Below are 15,363 nucleotides of genomic sequence, written 5' to 3'. Positions count from 1 at the left end.
AAATCCCAATGAGGTGGAAATTTCGAGACCCAAGAGATAGAAAGTGGCCACAGAGTTTCACCTGCTTTTTTATTCCTTATGTAGTGCAGAGATTTTGGCCTGGCCCTTACTCTCAGCCCCTGTCTAAAGGTGTGAGCTTTCCCACGTTTCTGCCCCAGCCCCCGTGGGCCTCTCTTCACATCTTGGGCCAGATGAGGGCAGAGGGTGTGCCCAGGTCAGGTGGCCAGCATGCTGCAGGCTCCCCAACTTCCCTTCCAGCCTTGAAAGGTGATTCCTGCTCCCTGCTTTAAACCTCTGAGAAAGCAGAAGTTATAGCTTTAACTTGAAATTGACTCACAGCCTCTCCAGGGCTTTTGGTCTACCCCCGGTGACCTTAGATTGACTCTGAGCAAAGAAGAAACCTCTCCTTGACTTTATTAGGGTGACCTACCTTCTCTGGGCCAAAGCAGCGAGATTTTTTTTCTGCATGGAGCCAAACACATGGATATGTACTAGAAACTGTGTGGTGGCCTTTGTTATCAGGACCATGGTCATAGATTTATAAATATAATGCAATAATAATGTAATATATAACATATCATGGAGAGTTAATATGTATATGATACATAGTTAATGTATGTGATAAACATGTATATATAGGGAGGAAGCTGATTTGGATGATTTGAGGAGAGTTTAATAAAGGGACAGCTTAGAGAAGCTTGGGCAGGAGTTAGGAAGAGCAGGTAGAGATGGTGCAGGGTCCTGGGGCCGGTGACAGTGGGGATGGGGTAGGGACAGGGCTGTTGACCTCCTTAGACCTGAAGGGGTGGGGGTGGGAGGAGTGGCTCTTGGCTGAGAAGAGCATGCGGAGAGGTCTGTCTGAAAGGACCGAGGCTGCAGCAGCCTGGAAAGACGAGAGCTGGGGGTAAACCCTGGCCTTCCTCTCCTCCCAACTCTCGCCTTAACCCACAGGGAGCAGGAGCAGGGTGTCTACGATGTAGTCCACGGGAATCAGCTCCCCACCGAGAGCCAGGCGGAGAAGGGGGAGAGTGGATCTGGCCGGGTAGACGGAAGATGGCAACACAATACCCTAGTTCCCCAGGAAGGAGGAATCATGATATATGCATTCAGGAATTTCGAGACCTCTCTGTGGGAGCTGTTCTCCTGATAGAAATATGAATGTGTGTTTTTCTGGATAGTGGACCTCCAGAGTAGTTCTCCAAAGGGTCCTTGAACCCCAAGGGGTCCAGAACCTCTGATCTGGATAATCCTCATAGATGGATCCCTAGATTGAGTGGCTCCCCTTCTCCTGGGCTGGGAAGGCCCACGTGACCGCCACAGTGTGTGGAAGGGCTGGGTGGAGGCTGGGGCCCTGCCTCGATTTTCAGAGAAAGACCAGTATGGTCTGGTTCTAATGCTCAGACTGGAGTGTGCAAAGGGACTTGTGGAAATGCAGATTCTTGGGCCTGTTCCCAGTGGTTTCCATTCTGTAGGTCTGAGGTGGGGGCCCCGGAATGTAGGTTTTTAACCCAGTGATTCTGCTACAAGCGGTTCAGAGGCCACACTGTGAAGACTGCTGCTCTGTGGGAACCAGCTTGATTTTCCATTAACAGTGAAAGTCCCTGACCAAGTTCCTCCGAGCTTTACCCTACACACACTTGGGTATTGAAACCGCCATTGCTACGGGGGAGGGGCAGAAACCATGAGGTTGCTGCGTGGGCATTTCCTGTGTGTGAGAGAGACAGAGACAGACAGAGACAGAGACAGATAGTGAATGAGGGAGCGGGGCAGAGGGACAGAGGGAAAGAGACAAAGACAGGGAGGGCGGGAGGGAAGTGGGGAAGGGAGGGAAGGGGGGGAAGAGAGAGAAAGGAAAAGAGAGAGAGAGGTTTCTCTCCCACAGTGCCAAGCTGCATCTCTCCCACTTGAAGCTGTTTCCATGCCAACCGAAACCCTCAGGCTTCAAGAAGCCCCATACACAAAGTGCCCCAATGCGTGTAGGTTTCTTTAGACCCCGATTCTGACTCTAGGGCGATGGCTTTCGAAGTTTTTTGACTCTGACCCACAGTCGGAGAGGGTGTGAGCAGGCACACGGGCGTGTCAAATTGAAATTTCACAAAATAACCTATTAACCGCGATACACTCTGCTCTCTTTTTCCTTTCTCTTCTCTTTCCAATTTAAAAATGCTGCTCCAAACCTTCTGAGTTGATTTTGTGATGCACCAATGCATGAATCTGATGTTAGAGCCCAGAGCAGGCCGGAAGGGAGAGGCTGTACAACGGCATCGTTTAGAGTGGGCTTTGGAGCCAGAAAACCTAGGCCGCAATCCTTTAGGTGCTGTGCAACCTTAGTGAAGTCGCTTCACTTGCTGGGCCTCAGTTTCCTTCTCTCTGGTGAACATCATAATAGTACCTACTTCGTTAAAGATTAAAGAAGAAAAGAAAAGAAACAGAAACAAAAAAAAGATTGAAGAAGATTAAATATTGTTACTATTGGGAAGTGCTCCACAAGTGCGAGCGATCATATTACAGGTAGCTTTTACTATGTGCCAGGTGCGCACAGGGCTTTATGTGCGCTATCTCTTTAAATCCTCACCAGAGCCCAGTGAGGTCGGCATTACCATCCTTCCTTTTCTACAGATAAAGGGACCAGCAAATAGCTAGTAAGTGGCTGCCAGGATCAGAACTTCCTTTGAGGGACTCCAGAGAGCCTGAGGTGTTAACCTTTAAGTCAGGGCCTCCCAAGTTGGCCTGAAGATGCAGAATCATGGGCACAGTTATTAAAATACACAGATCCCTGAGCCCCTCCCCACACTTGCAGACTCACCAGCTCCAGGGGAGGGGCCCGGGAGTCTGTATTTATATTTATTTATTTTATTGATTTATTTTTTATTTTTGGCTGCCTTGGGTCTTTGTTGCAACTAGAGAAAGCACGGGCTTTCTCTAGTTGCAGCAAGCGGGGGCTACTCTTCCTTGCGGTGCGCGGGCTTCTCACTGGGGTGGCTTCTCTTGTTGCAGAGCATGGGCTCTAGAGCGCAGGCTCAGTAGTTGTGGTACACGGGCTTAGTTGCTCCACGGGCGTGTGGGATCTTAGTTCCCTGACCAGGGATTGAACCCGTGTCCCCTGCATTAGCAGGTGGATTCTTAACCACTGTGCCACCAGGGAATTCCCGAGAGTCTGTATTTTAGGGACACTTTCAGATGATCTTGTGATCAGGTGAGTTTTGGGAACGCTGCCCCCAGAAGAGTGTCAGAAGGGACCTGCCAGGCAGGGGCTGGCTTGCAGGGGTGTTGACATTGGGTACTGGTTTCCAAAGTTTGGGCCGCTCTTGTCTAACTGGTCATCTACCTGCTCACCTGGATGGTGGTAACCACCGCAGCCCCCAGGGGTGGTCTGCCTAGCTCCCACTGCACCCTTCCCATGCATCTGCTCCTTTCTACCTCGGAACCTTCACGATGCTCATTTCCCTTTTACAGAGCTGGAAAAAGTGCCTCAGCTTAGGTAGTGCCTTTCTGAGGATTCCAGGGTTCTTTAGCGTGGGCTCTGGGTCCCCACTTCCGAAGCCCCCCACCCTACAGAGTGAGTGACGTCAGCACCCTGGCCAGGCATGGGGGAGTCTCCACTTTTCTGGGGTGCTCTTTCCTTGTGGCGTTTCCAAGAAGCACAGATGCTGGCACTTCTGGCTTGAGCAAAGGTCTCTTTTGGGGTTTTGTTCGTTTTTTCCCCTCTCTCATCGGCTCTGTTTTCAAATTTATTTATTTTGTCTTTTTTATAGCTTGCGAGATAACAACGTCTCAGACCGAGGCATCTGCAAGCTCACTGAACATGCCCTTCGCTGTGAGCGGCTGCAGAAGTTAGCGTAAGTCAGGCTGGGCCGTGGACGTTTGGCCCCGTGTCCCCAGCCTCACTCCAGGCCATGCCGCCTGGGCAACAGCTGTGAGCAAGGGACAGGCTGGGACAGGGACGTTTGCGTGGCTGGAGGGCACAGGGGACTCCTGTCCTGAGGGACCCGGCTACCCGGGCTTTGGGTGGCCGCTGTCCACTGTGCCTCATCTCATCTCCATGTCTCTTCTCTCTCGGAACTTTCCAGTCTTTTCAACAACAAATTGACCGACGGCTGTGCGCACTCCATGGCCAAGCTCCTTGCATGCAAGCAGAATTTCTTGGCTTTGAGGTGAGCCTGGGGCTTCCCTACCCCTGGAGACAGTGTCTCGTCCCCACAACTGAATCAGTTTGGTCTGGTCTCGGCTCATGATGGGCGCGTGATCTCCTCGCTGAATACAGGGGCAGTGTCTCGTTGTGAGCAGGGTTTCACTAATGCTGTGACCTCCCCAGCAAACTCTGGACCAACTCTGCTGAGGCTTCCTGCCCTTTGACCTTTATCTCCCAGGACTGAAGAGGGTTTCCAGGACCTTTTTCTTCCCTGTGTCTAAGAGTGTCACCAGCTCTCTGGGGTGCCCGAGTTCCCTGATGTACACTGAGCACGTGCTTGGCAGGAGGTGGAATGCAGCCGTCACTTGTCACCACAGCGAGGCATCCAGTTGCCAAAAAGTTCTCAGAAGGTCCTTCTACTGCCTGGGGTGGGGGGGGGGTCCAGTCTGGGAAGTCTGCGTTTCTGCTGCTCCCAACCCTCTCGGCCTCAACTGGAGTCTCTCTCCCATCTGACACTGTTGTGTGGCCCCTCCAGCTAGTCCTTGGGTTGGCCTGGCTTCTCTTTCTCTCTGGGATATTCTTGCCTCCTGGATTTATGAGGCAGTAAAAGAAGACAAAGTGAGGAGTTGCCTCCATCCTTTCTTTCTACCTGCTGGGCTGGGTTTAGGGATAGGAGCTGCCATTTTGAAACTGTTGACTCAGTCTCAGGCAGGGCTGCTGAGGCCAACACCAAAGGTGTCATTCTGTACCAGGGACTCTCTTTTGCTGCCACCACCTGCTCCCCCCAACCCTGGAACCCGAGAGCAGCTGTGGCCAGAGCTGGGCTGGCCCAACCTCCAGGGAGGGCTGTAGGGTAGCAGTAAGGTGCTGCACCCAGAACTTGAGACCTGTGTTTTTGGTCAATATAGCATCATAGTTGAGAGCACAGGGCTCTGGAGCCAGACCAACCAAGGTTTGGATCCAGCATCCTGGAGATTTGAATCCTCATTAGCTGTGTGACCTTGGGTCAGCCCACTACCTCTGTGTCTCTGTTTTCCCTTCTATAAAATGGAGATAACGGTTATAGCTACCTCATAGGTTGTTGTGATGATTAAGCGAGTTAACGTACATCAAAAGCTGGCACAATGTAGTGAGTGCTTTCTGTAGGGAGCTTAGTGCCTGAAAGATGGTGGGTAAGTCACGTAAGTTCTCAGCACGTTTATTCTGTTCGTCCAGTCCTCCCAGGAGGGATTAGATGTGCAACACATTTATTGGGAAAAATGCCTATGAGGGAAAATTGGGGAAGGAAGCTGGGGGAGGCTGGGAGAGTTGGCCGACTGCAGTGCAGGTCTGACCCTGAGTGAGGGAGAGAGGGAAGGAAGGAGGGGTGGGAGGAAGCATCTTAGACCCCAGTGCAGATCGGGGAGAGGACAGAAGGCTGTTGGGGAGTCCTCCAGCCAGTGTGCCCAGCAGAGGAGTCTCGGGTCTCCCAGTCCTTGGCTGGGAGCAGCCCGTCGGAAATAGGCCTTGGTGCAGAGGGGACGTCGGACTTCTCAGCACGGCAGCTGGGGCCCTTGGTTACCCAGGAAGCTCAGAGGTCTGAGAGGCTGCCACACCCCTTCCGGAGGAGAATAATAATACCTGCCCTACAGGATTGTTGTCGGCCAGAGTGGCTTAAAGTGTATGAAAGTTCTTTGAAAGATGAAACTGTATTATTATTCCAGGAAGCCTCGAGCTGTGGGTGAGAGTTCTGGGCACCTCCCTGAAACTCTCTGAGGTGCCTGGATTTTGCTAAAACCCCCTCCTCGACCCCTGCCCGAAGGCTTAGCAGGATCCCTGTCTTTCTTTCAGCCGCGTGGGCCTGCCCCAGGCCCTTTCCAAACAGGCAGAGGCTACCCGGCAGCCACAGTGAATCTGGGAAGGCTGCAGGGGGGAGGCGGGCTCTAGCGAGGAGAGAGTGGAACAGTGAGTCCACCCTTGCTCCCTGGGGGAAGCCTCCTTCCCGGAAGGCTGCCTGTTGTGGTTCCTGCGCAAACCTGTCCCATTGCTTTGCAAAACAGGCCCTTCCACTCCTTTCCCTTTGCTGGTGGAAAATGAAGTCCGCAGGAGCCTTGAGGGAGCTCCGCCGGCATGAACAGCACACACTGCGTCTGCCCAGCTGGAACTGGAGGGCTGGTTCCTGCATCCTGCAGAGAAGTCCTCAAAGCTGTCTCCCCTGTTTCTCTGTCCAGGCCGCACTTCCCCCGCCAGACCCCGGTCCCGGGGCGCTAACGGTGCTCCCATCCTGCTCTCTTTCTCAGCCTCCTCTGTCTTTTCCTTCCAGGCTGGGGAACAACCACATCACGGCCGTGGGAGCCGAGGTGCTGGCCCAGGGGCTCAGAGCCAACACCTCCCTGCAGTTCCTGGGGTAGGTGGGATTCTGGGGCGGAGGGGCTTGTGGGGATTCAGGGGCAGGCGAAGCCAACTCTTCAGCCAAAAGGCCCCAGAGGCCGCCCAGGCTGCAGTGGGGAGGGCGAGGCAGGGAGAGCGTGGGTGGCCCTCGGCTGCCTCTGCCTTGCCTGGCGCTCAATAAACAGGAAGTTCAGGATGTCAGGGTTGGGGGAGGGCAGAGCCCATGAGCGGTGGCAGGAAGTCCTGGAGGGTGCTAGGGCTGTGCTTCTCACCTTTGTCTATAGGTTGGAACCACTTGGGAGCTCCTGAAGAATGCCACTGCCTGCCCCAGACCAATTAAATGAAATATCCAGATACAAGGTCCAGGAATCAGTAATTTTAAAAAGCTCCCCAGATGATGCGCAGCCTAGGGTGAGAGCCAAGGAAAGAGAAGGAAGTGGGGAAGTTTGGACACTGGACCCAGGATGGGAGGGGCTGCACCAAGTCCTGCAGAGCCCTTGCCGCCTGTAGGGTCATGCCAGGCCTGCCAGGGAGGGGAGAGGGGTCAGACACAGGCGGGGAGGGCAGTCCTGCAGACCTCAGGGCCCCTGAGTGGGGCTTCCTCTGTTTGCTGGGCAGAGCGATACCTTCCAGTGTTGTACCTGTACAGTCCCCTGCAGCCCCTCTCCTGTCCTGTCTTCCCCTGGTGTAAACTAGAATCCATTTGATAAGAACTGGGGGCTTTAGAACCCAAGACTGTAGGAAGAGAGAATGATCTTAGGGCCGGGTGTTCCAACCCATTTTATAGGCAGGCAAGTTGCCCTCCGGCTCAGTTTGAGCCCTGAGTGGGACCGCGTTGCTGGAGACATCAGCACCTTTTCCAGGATGCATTAGTAGCAGCACAGAGTCTAGGAAAGGGTGGCCGCGGCCCCACCGAGTTCCTTCCTGCTTGAGATCACATCTTGCACATCGAGGGGGTGTTTATCTTTCAACACGTTATTTATTAAGGTACCTGTCTGGGCCTGGCCCTGTGCTAAAATCCCAAACACTATCATATGATACAAATTGTTCTGTAGCTTGCATTTTGTTTTTCTTAACAGTATATTATAGGCATTTTTTTCATATGACATGATCTCATTTTTTAAAGAATAGCTGCTTAGTATTCTGGTGGATGTCGTGATGTGTTTAGCTGGTTGCATGTCGATGCACACTTTAGGTTGTTTGCAGGGTTTTTGCTATTACAGTGTCACATCCCCGGAGCACAGAGCAGTGCTGGCACAGGGCCAGAGCTCAATAACTATTCACCTGATGAGTGAAAGTGCAGTGAGCATCTCAGGGCCACTGTCTCTGCTCACATGGGCACCTACAGGTCCAGCCTAACTTCCCACACGTAAAATGGCCAGGTCCCAAGGTATGAGCTGGGCTCCACCTTTGAAAAGGGGTGTGTCCAAATTAGGGTGGGTCTGAGGAGTATGAGCCAATAGGTGAAGAAGTTAGATGCCGTGAAGGGCCCGGGGACGTGAAGCAGGAGCAAGAGATGAAGAGCTGGCTTGTGGAAGAACAGTTAGCCTTGTTCTGGGGGGTCCCAGAGGTAGTTAGAGACTCATGGGTGGCAGTTAGCACCAGCACGTCTGACCTAATGTCAGGAAAAATATCACAACCATGAATTGGCTTTGAGAATGAGTTCCTCGTCCCTGAGGGTGTACACTGGGTGGGCCTCTAACTATTTTGTAAGTCTGATTTAAAGAAGCTAAAAAACCTGAGTGAAGGTTGGCCATCCCTCCAAAAAATGGAGGCAAGTTCACTTTGCTGGGACCTAGGAGTCCCCCTGAAGCCTTTCTGGGATTGGGTGGTCCTGCCCCTCTGACTGGGGCCACAGAGAGGAAAGGCACATGTCTAGAACACATGGCAGGTTCTCACTGACACTATCTGTTGACTCTGTTGTACTTTTCAGGTTCTGGGGCAACAAGGTGGGTGACAGAGGAGCCCAGGCCTTGGCTGAAGCCTTGGGTGATCACCAGAGCTTGAGGTGGCTCAGGTATGCCTCAGTGTTTGTCCTGAAATTGTCATGGGGGAGCCAACAGGAGGAGGGAGGAGCTTGGGCCAGTTCTGAAGATCTTTGAACTTCATTTTTAGCCCCTTATATTAGATAATTGGATGAGAAAGAAAAGCCACTGGATTTGGAGTCAGGACACTTGAGTCTTTCTGGGTGACTTTGGGTCACTTCTCCTCTCAGGGGTCTTGATTCCCTATCTGTACACTGAAGGTCTTGGGCTAGATCAGATACACTTTAGCTCAAGGGCCAACTCCAGTCTGTTAGTGGGGGCTGCGCAGTACACTATGTTGGGAAGGATTCTAAAGCTACTTCTGGGCTTAATGAAAAAGAGCACTGTAATCAATTAGTGATGTCTGACATGGAGCAGACTAGGACATGGGGCAATGGGTGCCATGCATTTTGCACTTCCTGGGTTATCTTATCTCTGAGGTCCCTCCCTGCTCTGACATATTTTTCTTCCTTGATTACATCCAGCCTGGTGGGGAACAACATTGGCAGTGTGGGCGCTCAAGCCTTAGCATTGATGTTGGAAAAGAACGTGGCCCTGGAAGAACTCTGGTGAGTTTAGGGGATTCATTGCTCTAGAGAGGCAGACGTCAGCCTTTCTTCGTTCTCTGGCCTCATCTGTGGAAGCCATTGTGTGTGTAAGACAAAGATGGATGACTGAATGATTGGGTGATTGTGTTTGTCTTTGTCCTGGGTGACTTGAAGCTTATAGAGCCTGGCATATAGGTGCTAATTCTTTTCATTTAATTATATTGATTGGTTTGTTCGTTTGTTTACTGCCTCCCTGGGGCATAATGGTTAAGAGAACAGACTCTGGAATCCAGCCAGCTGACCTTCAAGGCCTGCTGTGATCTTAGGCAAGTTAAGTAACAATCTCTGAATCTTAGGTTTCTTACCTGTAAAATGAGAGTATGGATGCTTTCCACTATAAAACACTTTTGTAAGAATTAAATGAGGTAATGCTTGTGAGGAGTTTAGTACAGTGTCTGGAGTGTGTGTAAGCACTCCCTGAATGTGAAATTGTAGTAGTGACAGTATTTCTATTACTCTTGCTGCTGCTCCAATGACTGCTGTTTTGTCATTTCGAGGTGAATGTGAGTGCCTAAGAACACTGGATATTAAAGTCAGGGTCACGTTCAAGGTGGAGCGGAGTTTGGCGGAAGTTAAAAGATGAACCATGAATCATATTTATCCTGATTCCAAGCTTTCCATCCTTTAGCTGCCACTTGTCTAGCCTTCTGCTGACATATTCTAGGCAGTTCCAAATTATATCAGGGAGATAAAATGCTGAATGTTTGATTTTTCTGGGAAGCATAAAGGCACTGAAACCTATGAGCATGGCCACAAAATGAATATTGCCAATGGGCCTTGGCAGGGCCCACTAACAGGGCCCAGGGCTCACTAGCTCTGCCATTGTACCATTGAGTATATCCTGGTTGGGTTCTACAGCTTGGAATTTCTTGTTAGAGGAGTGCCTCACTGTGAGTGTATCGGTTATGACTGCGTTAGGCTGCAAGTGATGGAATGCCTTTATTTACAGTGGCTTAAACCTGTAAAGGATTGATGTTTTCATGTACATGCAGTTTGGAGGTAGGCAGCATAGGGCTGGTATGGCAGCTACATGAGGCCAGCAGGGGTCTGGACTCTGTCTCTCTAATCCTTCACATCCTTAGTGTGTGGTTTCATCCTCATGGTTGGTTTCCTCATGGTCACAAGGTGGCTGCTGCAGCACCCACAGCACTCCTTCTGTATTCCAGGTTCAGTCTCTATATCCAGGAAGGGCAAAAGGCTGGGTCTCTCCCCGTTAAAGAACATTCCCAGAGGTCCCATCTGTCAATTTCTCCTTATGTGTTGATGGCCATGTGGATGTCACTTGGCCAACCCTGGCTGCAGTGGAGAGTGGGAAATATAGTTTTTCCACCAAGCACGTGGCTGCTCCAAATGACATTAGCCTTCCATTAATGAGAAAGAAAGGGAAAATGGGTACTGAGTCACTGGGACATGAGGGAACTTCTTATGTGAAGGAGCCCTGGGGCAAATTCTCTCCCAGAGATGTCCCAGGAATTGAGAACCCTCATACCCTGCTTGACCTGTTCTTACTTTATTGGTAAATGTGGGTTTTCAGATGTTGGATATTCTTAATTGGAGGGTGGGGGGGGGCACATGCATTCATTTTTATTGGCGTCATCTTCCATAATAAACATTACCATATCAACTGGGTTTTCTCCCTTGTTCTTGCCAGCCTGGAGGAGAACCATGTCCAGGATGAAGGTGTGTGCTGTCTCGCGAAAGGACTTGAGAAAAACTCAAGTTTGAAAGTCCTGAAGTAAGGAACCTGTAAGCAGGAGCTGGGACAGTAATGACTGGCCTTGGGAGGGGGTGTTTCTGAATCAGAGATCCGGGAGGCTTCCCAGCCCGGCTAACTCACAGGAGGTGGCCCGGGAGAAAACTGCTGGTTTTTCTGTGTTCCCCCAATCCCAGGCAGGGATTCCAGTGTACATTGTGTACTTGGGAGGTAGTCCCCGCAAACACTGGCGAGAGGGTAGTGAAATGAGGCCGGGGAGGAACACTAACCAAAAAAGGGTGTGTTATCAAGCCAGTTATCACTGGGGACCTCTGGGGTACAATCCTGTGGGCGAGAGGCAGCGGGGGTATTTATCCACCAGCTGCTGTCCTTCACATATTGAAGTGTGCTTGTGGGGATATTTGTTTTCTGGCACATCTGGCTTGCCCCGAACATGGCCGAGCATACTCCTGGGGTCAGCAGAAAGGCCTCAGGCAGAGAATGGGGGTCTTCCCGGCAAGCAGCCCTCAGAGGTAGAGGTGAGAGCTGAGGGAATATGGGCGGGTTGCCCACAGCATCTGCTATGGTGGCTTACAGGCCGGGCCCTTCCCCACCTCCAGGGGTCCTCTCTGACTCAGGCAGGAGAATTCTGATGGTCATCCGCAGTGGTTCCTCTTGGTGTGTTATGCAGGCAGGCATGCTTGCTTTTACTCATGTGTGCGTTCATCCATTTATGTATTGATGCAAGAAATGTTTCTGGAGCACCCAGTCCGTGCCAGGCTCTGTTTGAGGCACTGAGTCTGGTAAAAAGGCCCCTGCTCACATAGCTCTTAAATTTGAATAGGAGAGACAGATGATGAACAAGTAAACAAATGAGACCATTTCTGTTAGTAATAAGTGCTCTCAAGAGAATTCCAGAGAGAGATGACAGGGAGTGACTGAAGAGGGTAGGGGAGTTGCTGCTGGGTAAGGCCTCTCTAAGAAGGTGACATCTGAGTTGAAACCTGAATAACAAGAAGGTTCCCGCCATGCTGAGGTCTTAGGGACGTGCATTCCAGGTGGGCAGAACAGCAAGTGCAAAGGCCCTGTGGCAGAAACGAGCTTGGTGGTTTTGAGAACAGAAGGAGGGCCTGTGAGCTTGGACTGTAGTGGACGGTGGAGTGGGAGGAGCTAGCCACAGCAGCCTCAGAGCCCTGGGAAAGATTCGGGAGTTTATTCTAAGGACATTGAGAGGCCTTCGGAGGGTTTTAATGAGGGCATTCATGTGATCTGATTTATATCATCCAAAGATCGTGCTTATTGCTTTGTGCAGAACAGGTGGAAGGAGGGTAAGATGGAAGCAGGGAGACCAGCCAGGAGGCCCTTGCACCCTTCCAGGCGAGAGATGGAAAGTGGATCAGGCTGAGGGCAGTGGAGGAAGCTGGTGAAAGGGGATGGGAGCTCGTGGAGGTCCTGCGGGTCCAGAGCTGGAGGGCTGGGCAGCGGTGGTGTTGCCGGGGAAGTGATCGGGGGACCACTAGAGGTGCACTCGGTGGTCAGGGACCCATGCCACAAGGAGAGGGATGGCGGATATGAGCAGGAGCCCAGCCAGTGGTCACCACAGGCTTGTGGAACGGTGCTCTCTGAGGCTGGCGCCACACCAGCCATGGTGCCAAAGGTCTCATTTCCCAGGGATGTCAGCGCACCAGCAGATGGCTCTTTTTGCTAGAGGAGACTAGCCTCTGCCCTGGCAAGCGTGGCCCGGGGAAGACACTCACCTTCCGAGACCAGCAGACAGCTGCAGCTGGGAGAACGTCTGCTTTGCTGCCAACCCGCCATCCACTCTGGCAACACTTGTTGTGTTGCTTCACAGGGGCTAGGAAGTTGCCAAATGTTTGGGGAAAACACTTCCACTCGTCACATGGGTGAAGCTCGGGCTCGGAGGCCCTGGTGAAGCTTGGGTTTGTCCGTGCTGGGATCCCAGGCTTCGCACACAGGGCGGCTCTTGGCAATACCTGGTTTATTATCGACCATGTGTGGATGAGGCGCATTTGTCCTCCCTCATTGTCACAGGCTTACCCCGCTCGAACCCCACAGATGCCAGGCAATGGGAGCAGCCGATGTCCCACGCTGCTCTGTCGAGAGTCTTATAATTCAGCACCACTGAACTGTATCCTCCTCCACTGTTTCCCCATAAAAATCGAGCTTCTCACATATCTTAAAAAAGAAAAGCAAAGCTTACATCCTTCTTCTTCCAGACGTGGTCTGTGCCAAGGCTTGGTTAAGACTGCAGGCTCTGGAGCCTGACAGCTGGGGTTTGGGCCCCAACTCCACCGTTACCAGCCGTTCCTCCTTGGATTTGTGCCTCAGTTGCCTCAAGTATAAATGGGGTAAAAACTGAACCCTCCGCATAGGGTTCTGAGCGTGAGCCCAGGTGATGTAGGTTATGAAGTGGCACATAGTAAGAGCTCTAAAATTATTGGCTGCTGTTATTTTTAACACTGCCTTAGGGTCAGCTTCTCAGAAGTTCCCGAAATTGTTGAGGGGGAAGCCAGGTAGTGGAGATTATCTAGAAGGCCAGCTGTGAGCAAAAGAGCAGTGTGGGGACCACTTGGCTCTCCCCCTGCTGTCCCTGACCGTATGCCATCTTCCCTCCCCATTTCCAACCTCATATTTTATTTAGTCTGTGTCCTTGTGCCCCCAAGGCCCTTAAATGACAATATTACTGTTCATCGATTATTTTCTATCAGTTAAGTGCAGTGCCCAGTGCTTTAGAATATGCCATTCTTTGTTTAATTCTTGGACTCCATGAGGTGGGTACTCTTCTAGGTCCTTTTTACAGATGAGGAAATTGGGACTCATTTGCTTGAGATCAAAAAGGGAGTAGCGTTAAGGTGGATTTGAACCCAGGAAGTCTGGCACTAAAATGCACATTCTTAACCACCATGCTCCTTCCTAAGGGAGCAGCTACTTAATACTCATCTGGTGAATGGAGGAGAGAGGAGTGCATTTCACTTTGGGCATTGAGCCTTTGCGGATGAGCTCATTGGGAATGTCAGGCAGGAGAGGGACATGCTGAGGGGGCAGGTGGGCTTCAGGAGGCTGGCCGGCTCCCAAAGCCTCCTTTAATTAAACAGGCTCAAGTAGAGAAGCAAGCATCCTCAAAGCTCACCATTCCATCTTCCTCTCCAGGCTGTCTAACAACCGCATCACCTCCCTTGGGGCAGAAGCCCTCCTGCAGACCCTTGAAAAGAATGACACCATCCTGGAAGTCTGGTAAGGCCCCTGGGCAGGCCTCTTTAACCTCCCTCAGTTTTCCAATCTATAAATTGGGGTGAAGGGAGAGAGAAACTTGAGAATTTCTAAGATTCCTTATGACCCTGACATTTAGTCCCATTCTACATGTGATGGATCTGGTTCCCTGGGAAAGATGTCTTCATGTTTCTAAGCTGGGACCAACTCTCTCACTTTTAAATCGTGAGCGTTTATTCAGGAATGTCTCTGTTCTAGGCAATCGTGTGGGATTTGGGGTGTGGTTGAAGAGGGAAACAGAGAAAAGAACTCAGCTCCTGCCTTCCCTGGGTATTACATCTGCCTTCACAGGTCAAAGCTGTTAAATTAGACCCTCTGCAGTTCTGGGCGGCTGTTACACAGGATGGGAACTGTTGGCCGGTGTTTCCAAGTCTTTATACGTGATGAAAAGCCATGTTCCTTTATGTATTTGAAAAGAGCAGTGCATCACAACTTCAAAGATTTCTCCTTCTTCTTTCCAGGGATCTATTTATCACTCAGATTATAGGTAGAAAGATTTCCCCTGATTTAACATGTTATGAGTGAATGACACTATATATGTTTCAGGCACTGGGCTAGAAACCAATATTTTAAAATGAGGACATTCCCTATAAAAATCTATCTTTCAGGGGTTTCTCAAAAAAGCTGGCCACTCTGGAACCCCATTTAGAATGCCAGTAATTAAGGAGAGTAGAGGACAGGCTGACCCCACTCAGCTGGGCAAACCGGCTCAGGCTGACCCTAAACCCCACTACGCCGACTGGCTTGGACCAGGCCCCTTTGGCTGCTGTATATTACATGCCTCATCCCTGAAAGCTCGTGAACCCTGCTTTACATATGCAGATTTGTCCCTCCCTCAAAAAGCACATCAAGGCAGTAGCAACTGTAGCTATCAAATGATGAAGTTAAAAATAAAGACTTGTAAAAATCTGTCCTGCGATGGAGAGATTTTTCCTTTCTGTGCGATTGTGTAATCCCTGTAGCCTGTGAGGTCCTCGGGTCCTGGGTAGAGCGTGGGCTTTATTTTTTTCTTAAACCATTGCACAGTTCTGAGAAATGTCACGTTCTGTGTCCAGGGGGAGCAAGCTAGCATCAGGTTGATATTTTAAGGGTTCTGATGTTATTGGCAGAGCTTGGGAGGACATTGGGACTTGCTCATTGCATTCTTGACAGATTCTGCTGTTGCCTTAAAAAGAATGGCCAGCCTTGGGAGTCAGGGCTGGCTGGGCCCAGTGTGGACTCTGCAGAGCCATGGAGGCTTGTTAA

At 51.0% G+C, this 15,363-nt stretch overlaps 1 protein-coding gene across 5 annotated transcripts in view; it reads left to right on the top strand.

Annotated features, from left to right (window-relative positions):
• NOD2 (nucleotide binding oligomerization domain containing 2) overlaps positions 1–15,363 on the top strand; it is a 31,696-nt gene that overhangs the window by 13,930 nt on the left and 2,403 nt on the right. For 3 of the 5 annotated variants that reach the window (XM_068528779.1, XM_068528778.1, XM_068528777.1), the window contains 7 exons: positions 3,756–3,839; positions 4,071–4,154; positions 6,435–6,518; positions 8,436–8,519; positions 9,012–9,095; positions 10,786–10,869; positions 13,999–14,082. In XM_068528779.1, the coding sequence (XP_068384880.1) occupies positions 3,756–3,839; positions 4,071–4,154; positions 6,435–6,518; positions 8,436–8,519; positions 9,012–9,095; positions 10,786–10,869; positions 13,999–14,082 (588 nt within the window). Of the gene's footprint in view, positions 1–3,755; positions 3,840–4,070; positions 4,155–6,434; positions 6,519–8,435; positions 8,520–9,011; positions 9,096–10,785; positions 10,881–13,998; positions 14,084–15,363 lie in introns of those variants that run through there. The other 2 variants (XM_068528781.1, XM_068528780.1) reach the window with 2 other exon arrangements.

Source organism: Eschrichtius robustus, chromosome 19, assembly GCF_028021215.1.
Source record: "Eschrichtius robustus isolate mEscRob2 chromosome 19, mEscRob2.pri, whole genome shotgun sequence".
Lineage (NCBI taxonomy): Eukaryota > Metazoa > Chordata > Mammalia > Artiodactyla > Eschrichtiidae > Eschrichtius > Eschrichtius robustus.
The sequence above is the reverse complement of the archived record's forward strand: the minus strand, read 5'-3'. Positions and strand labels throughout refer to the sequence as shown.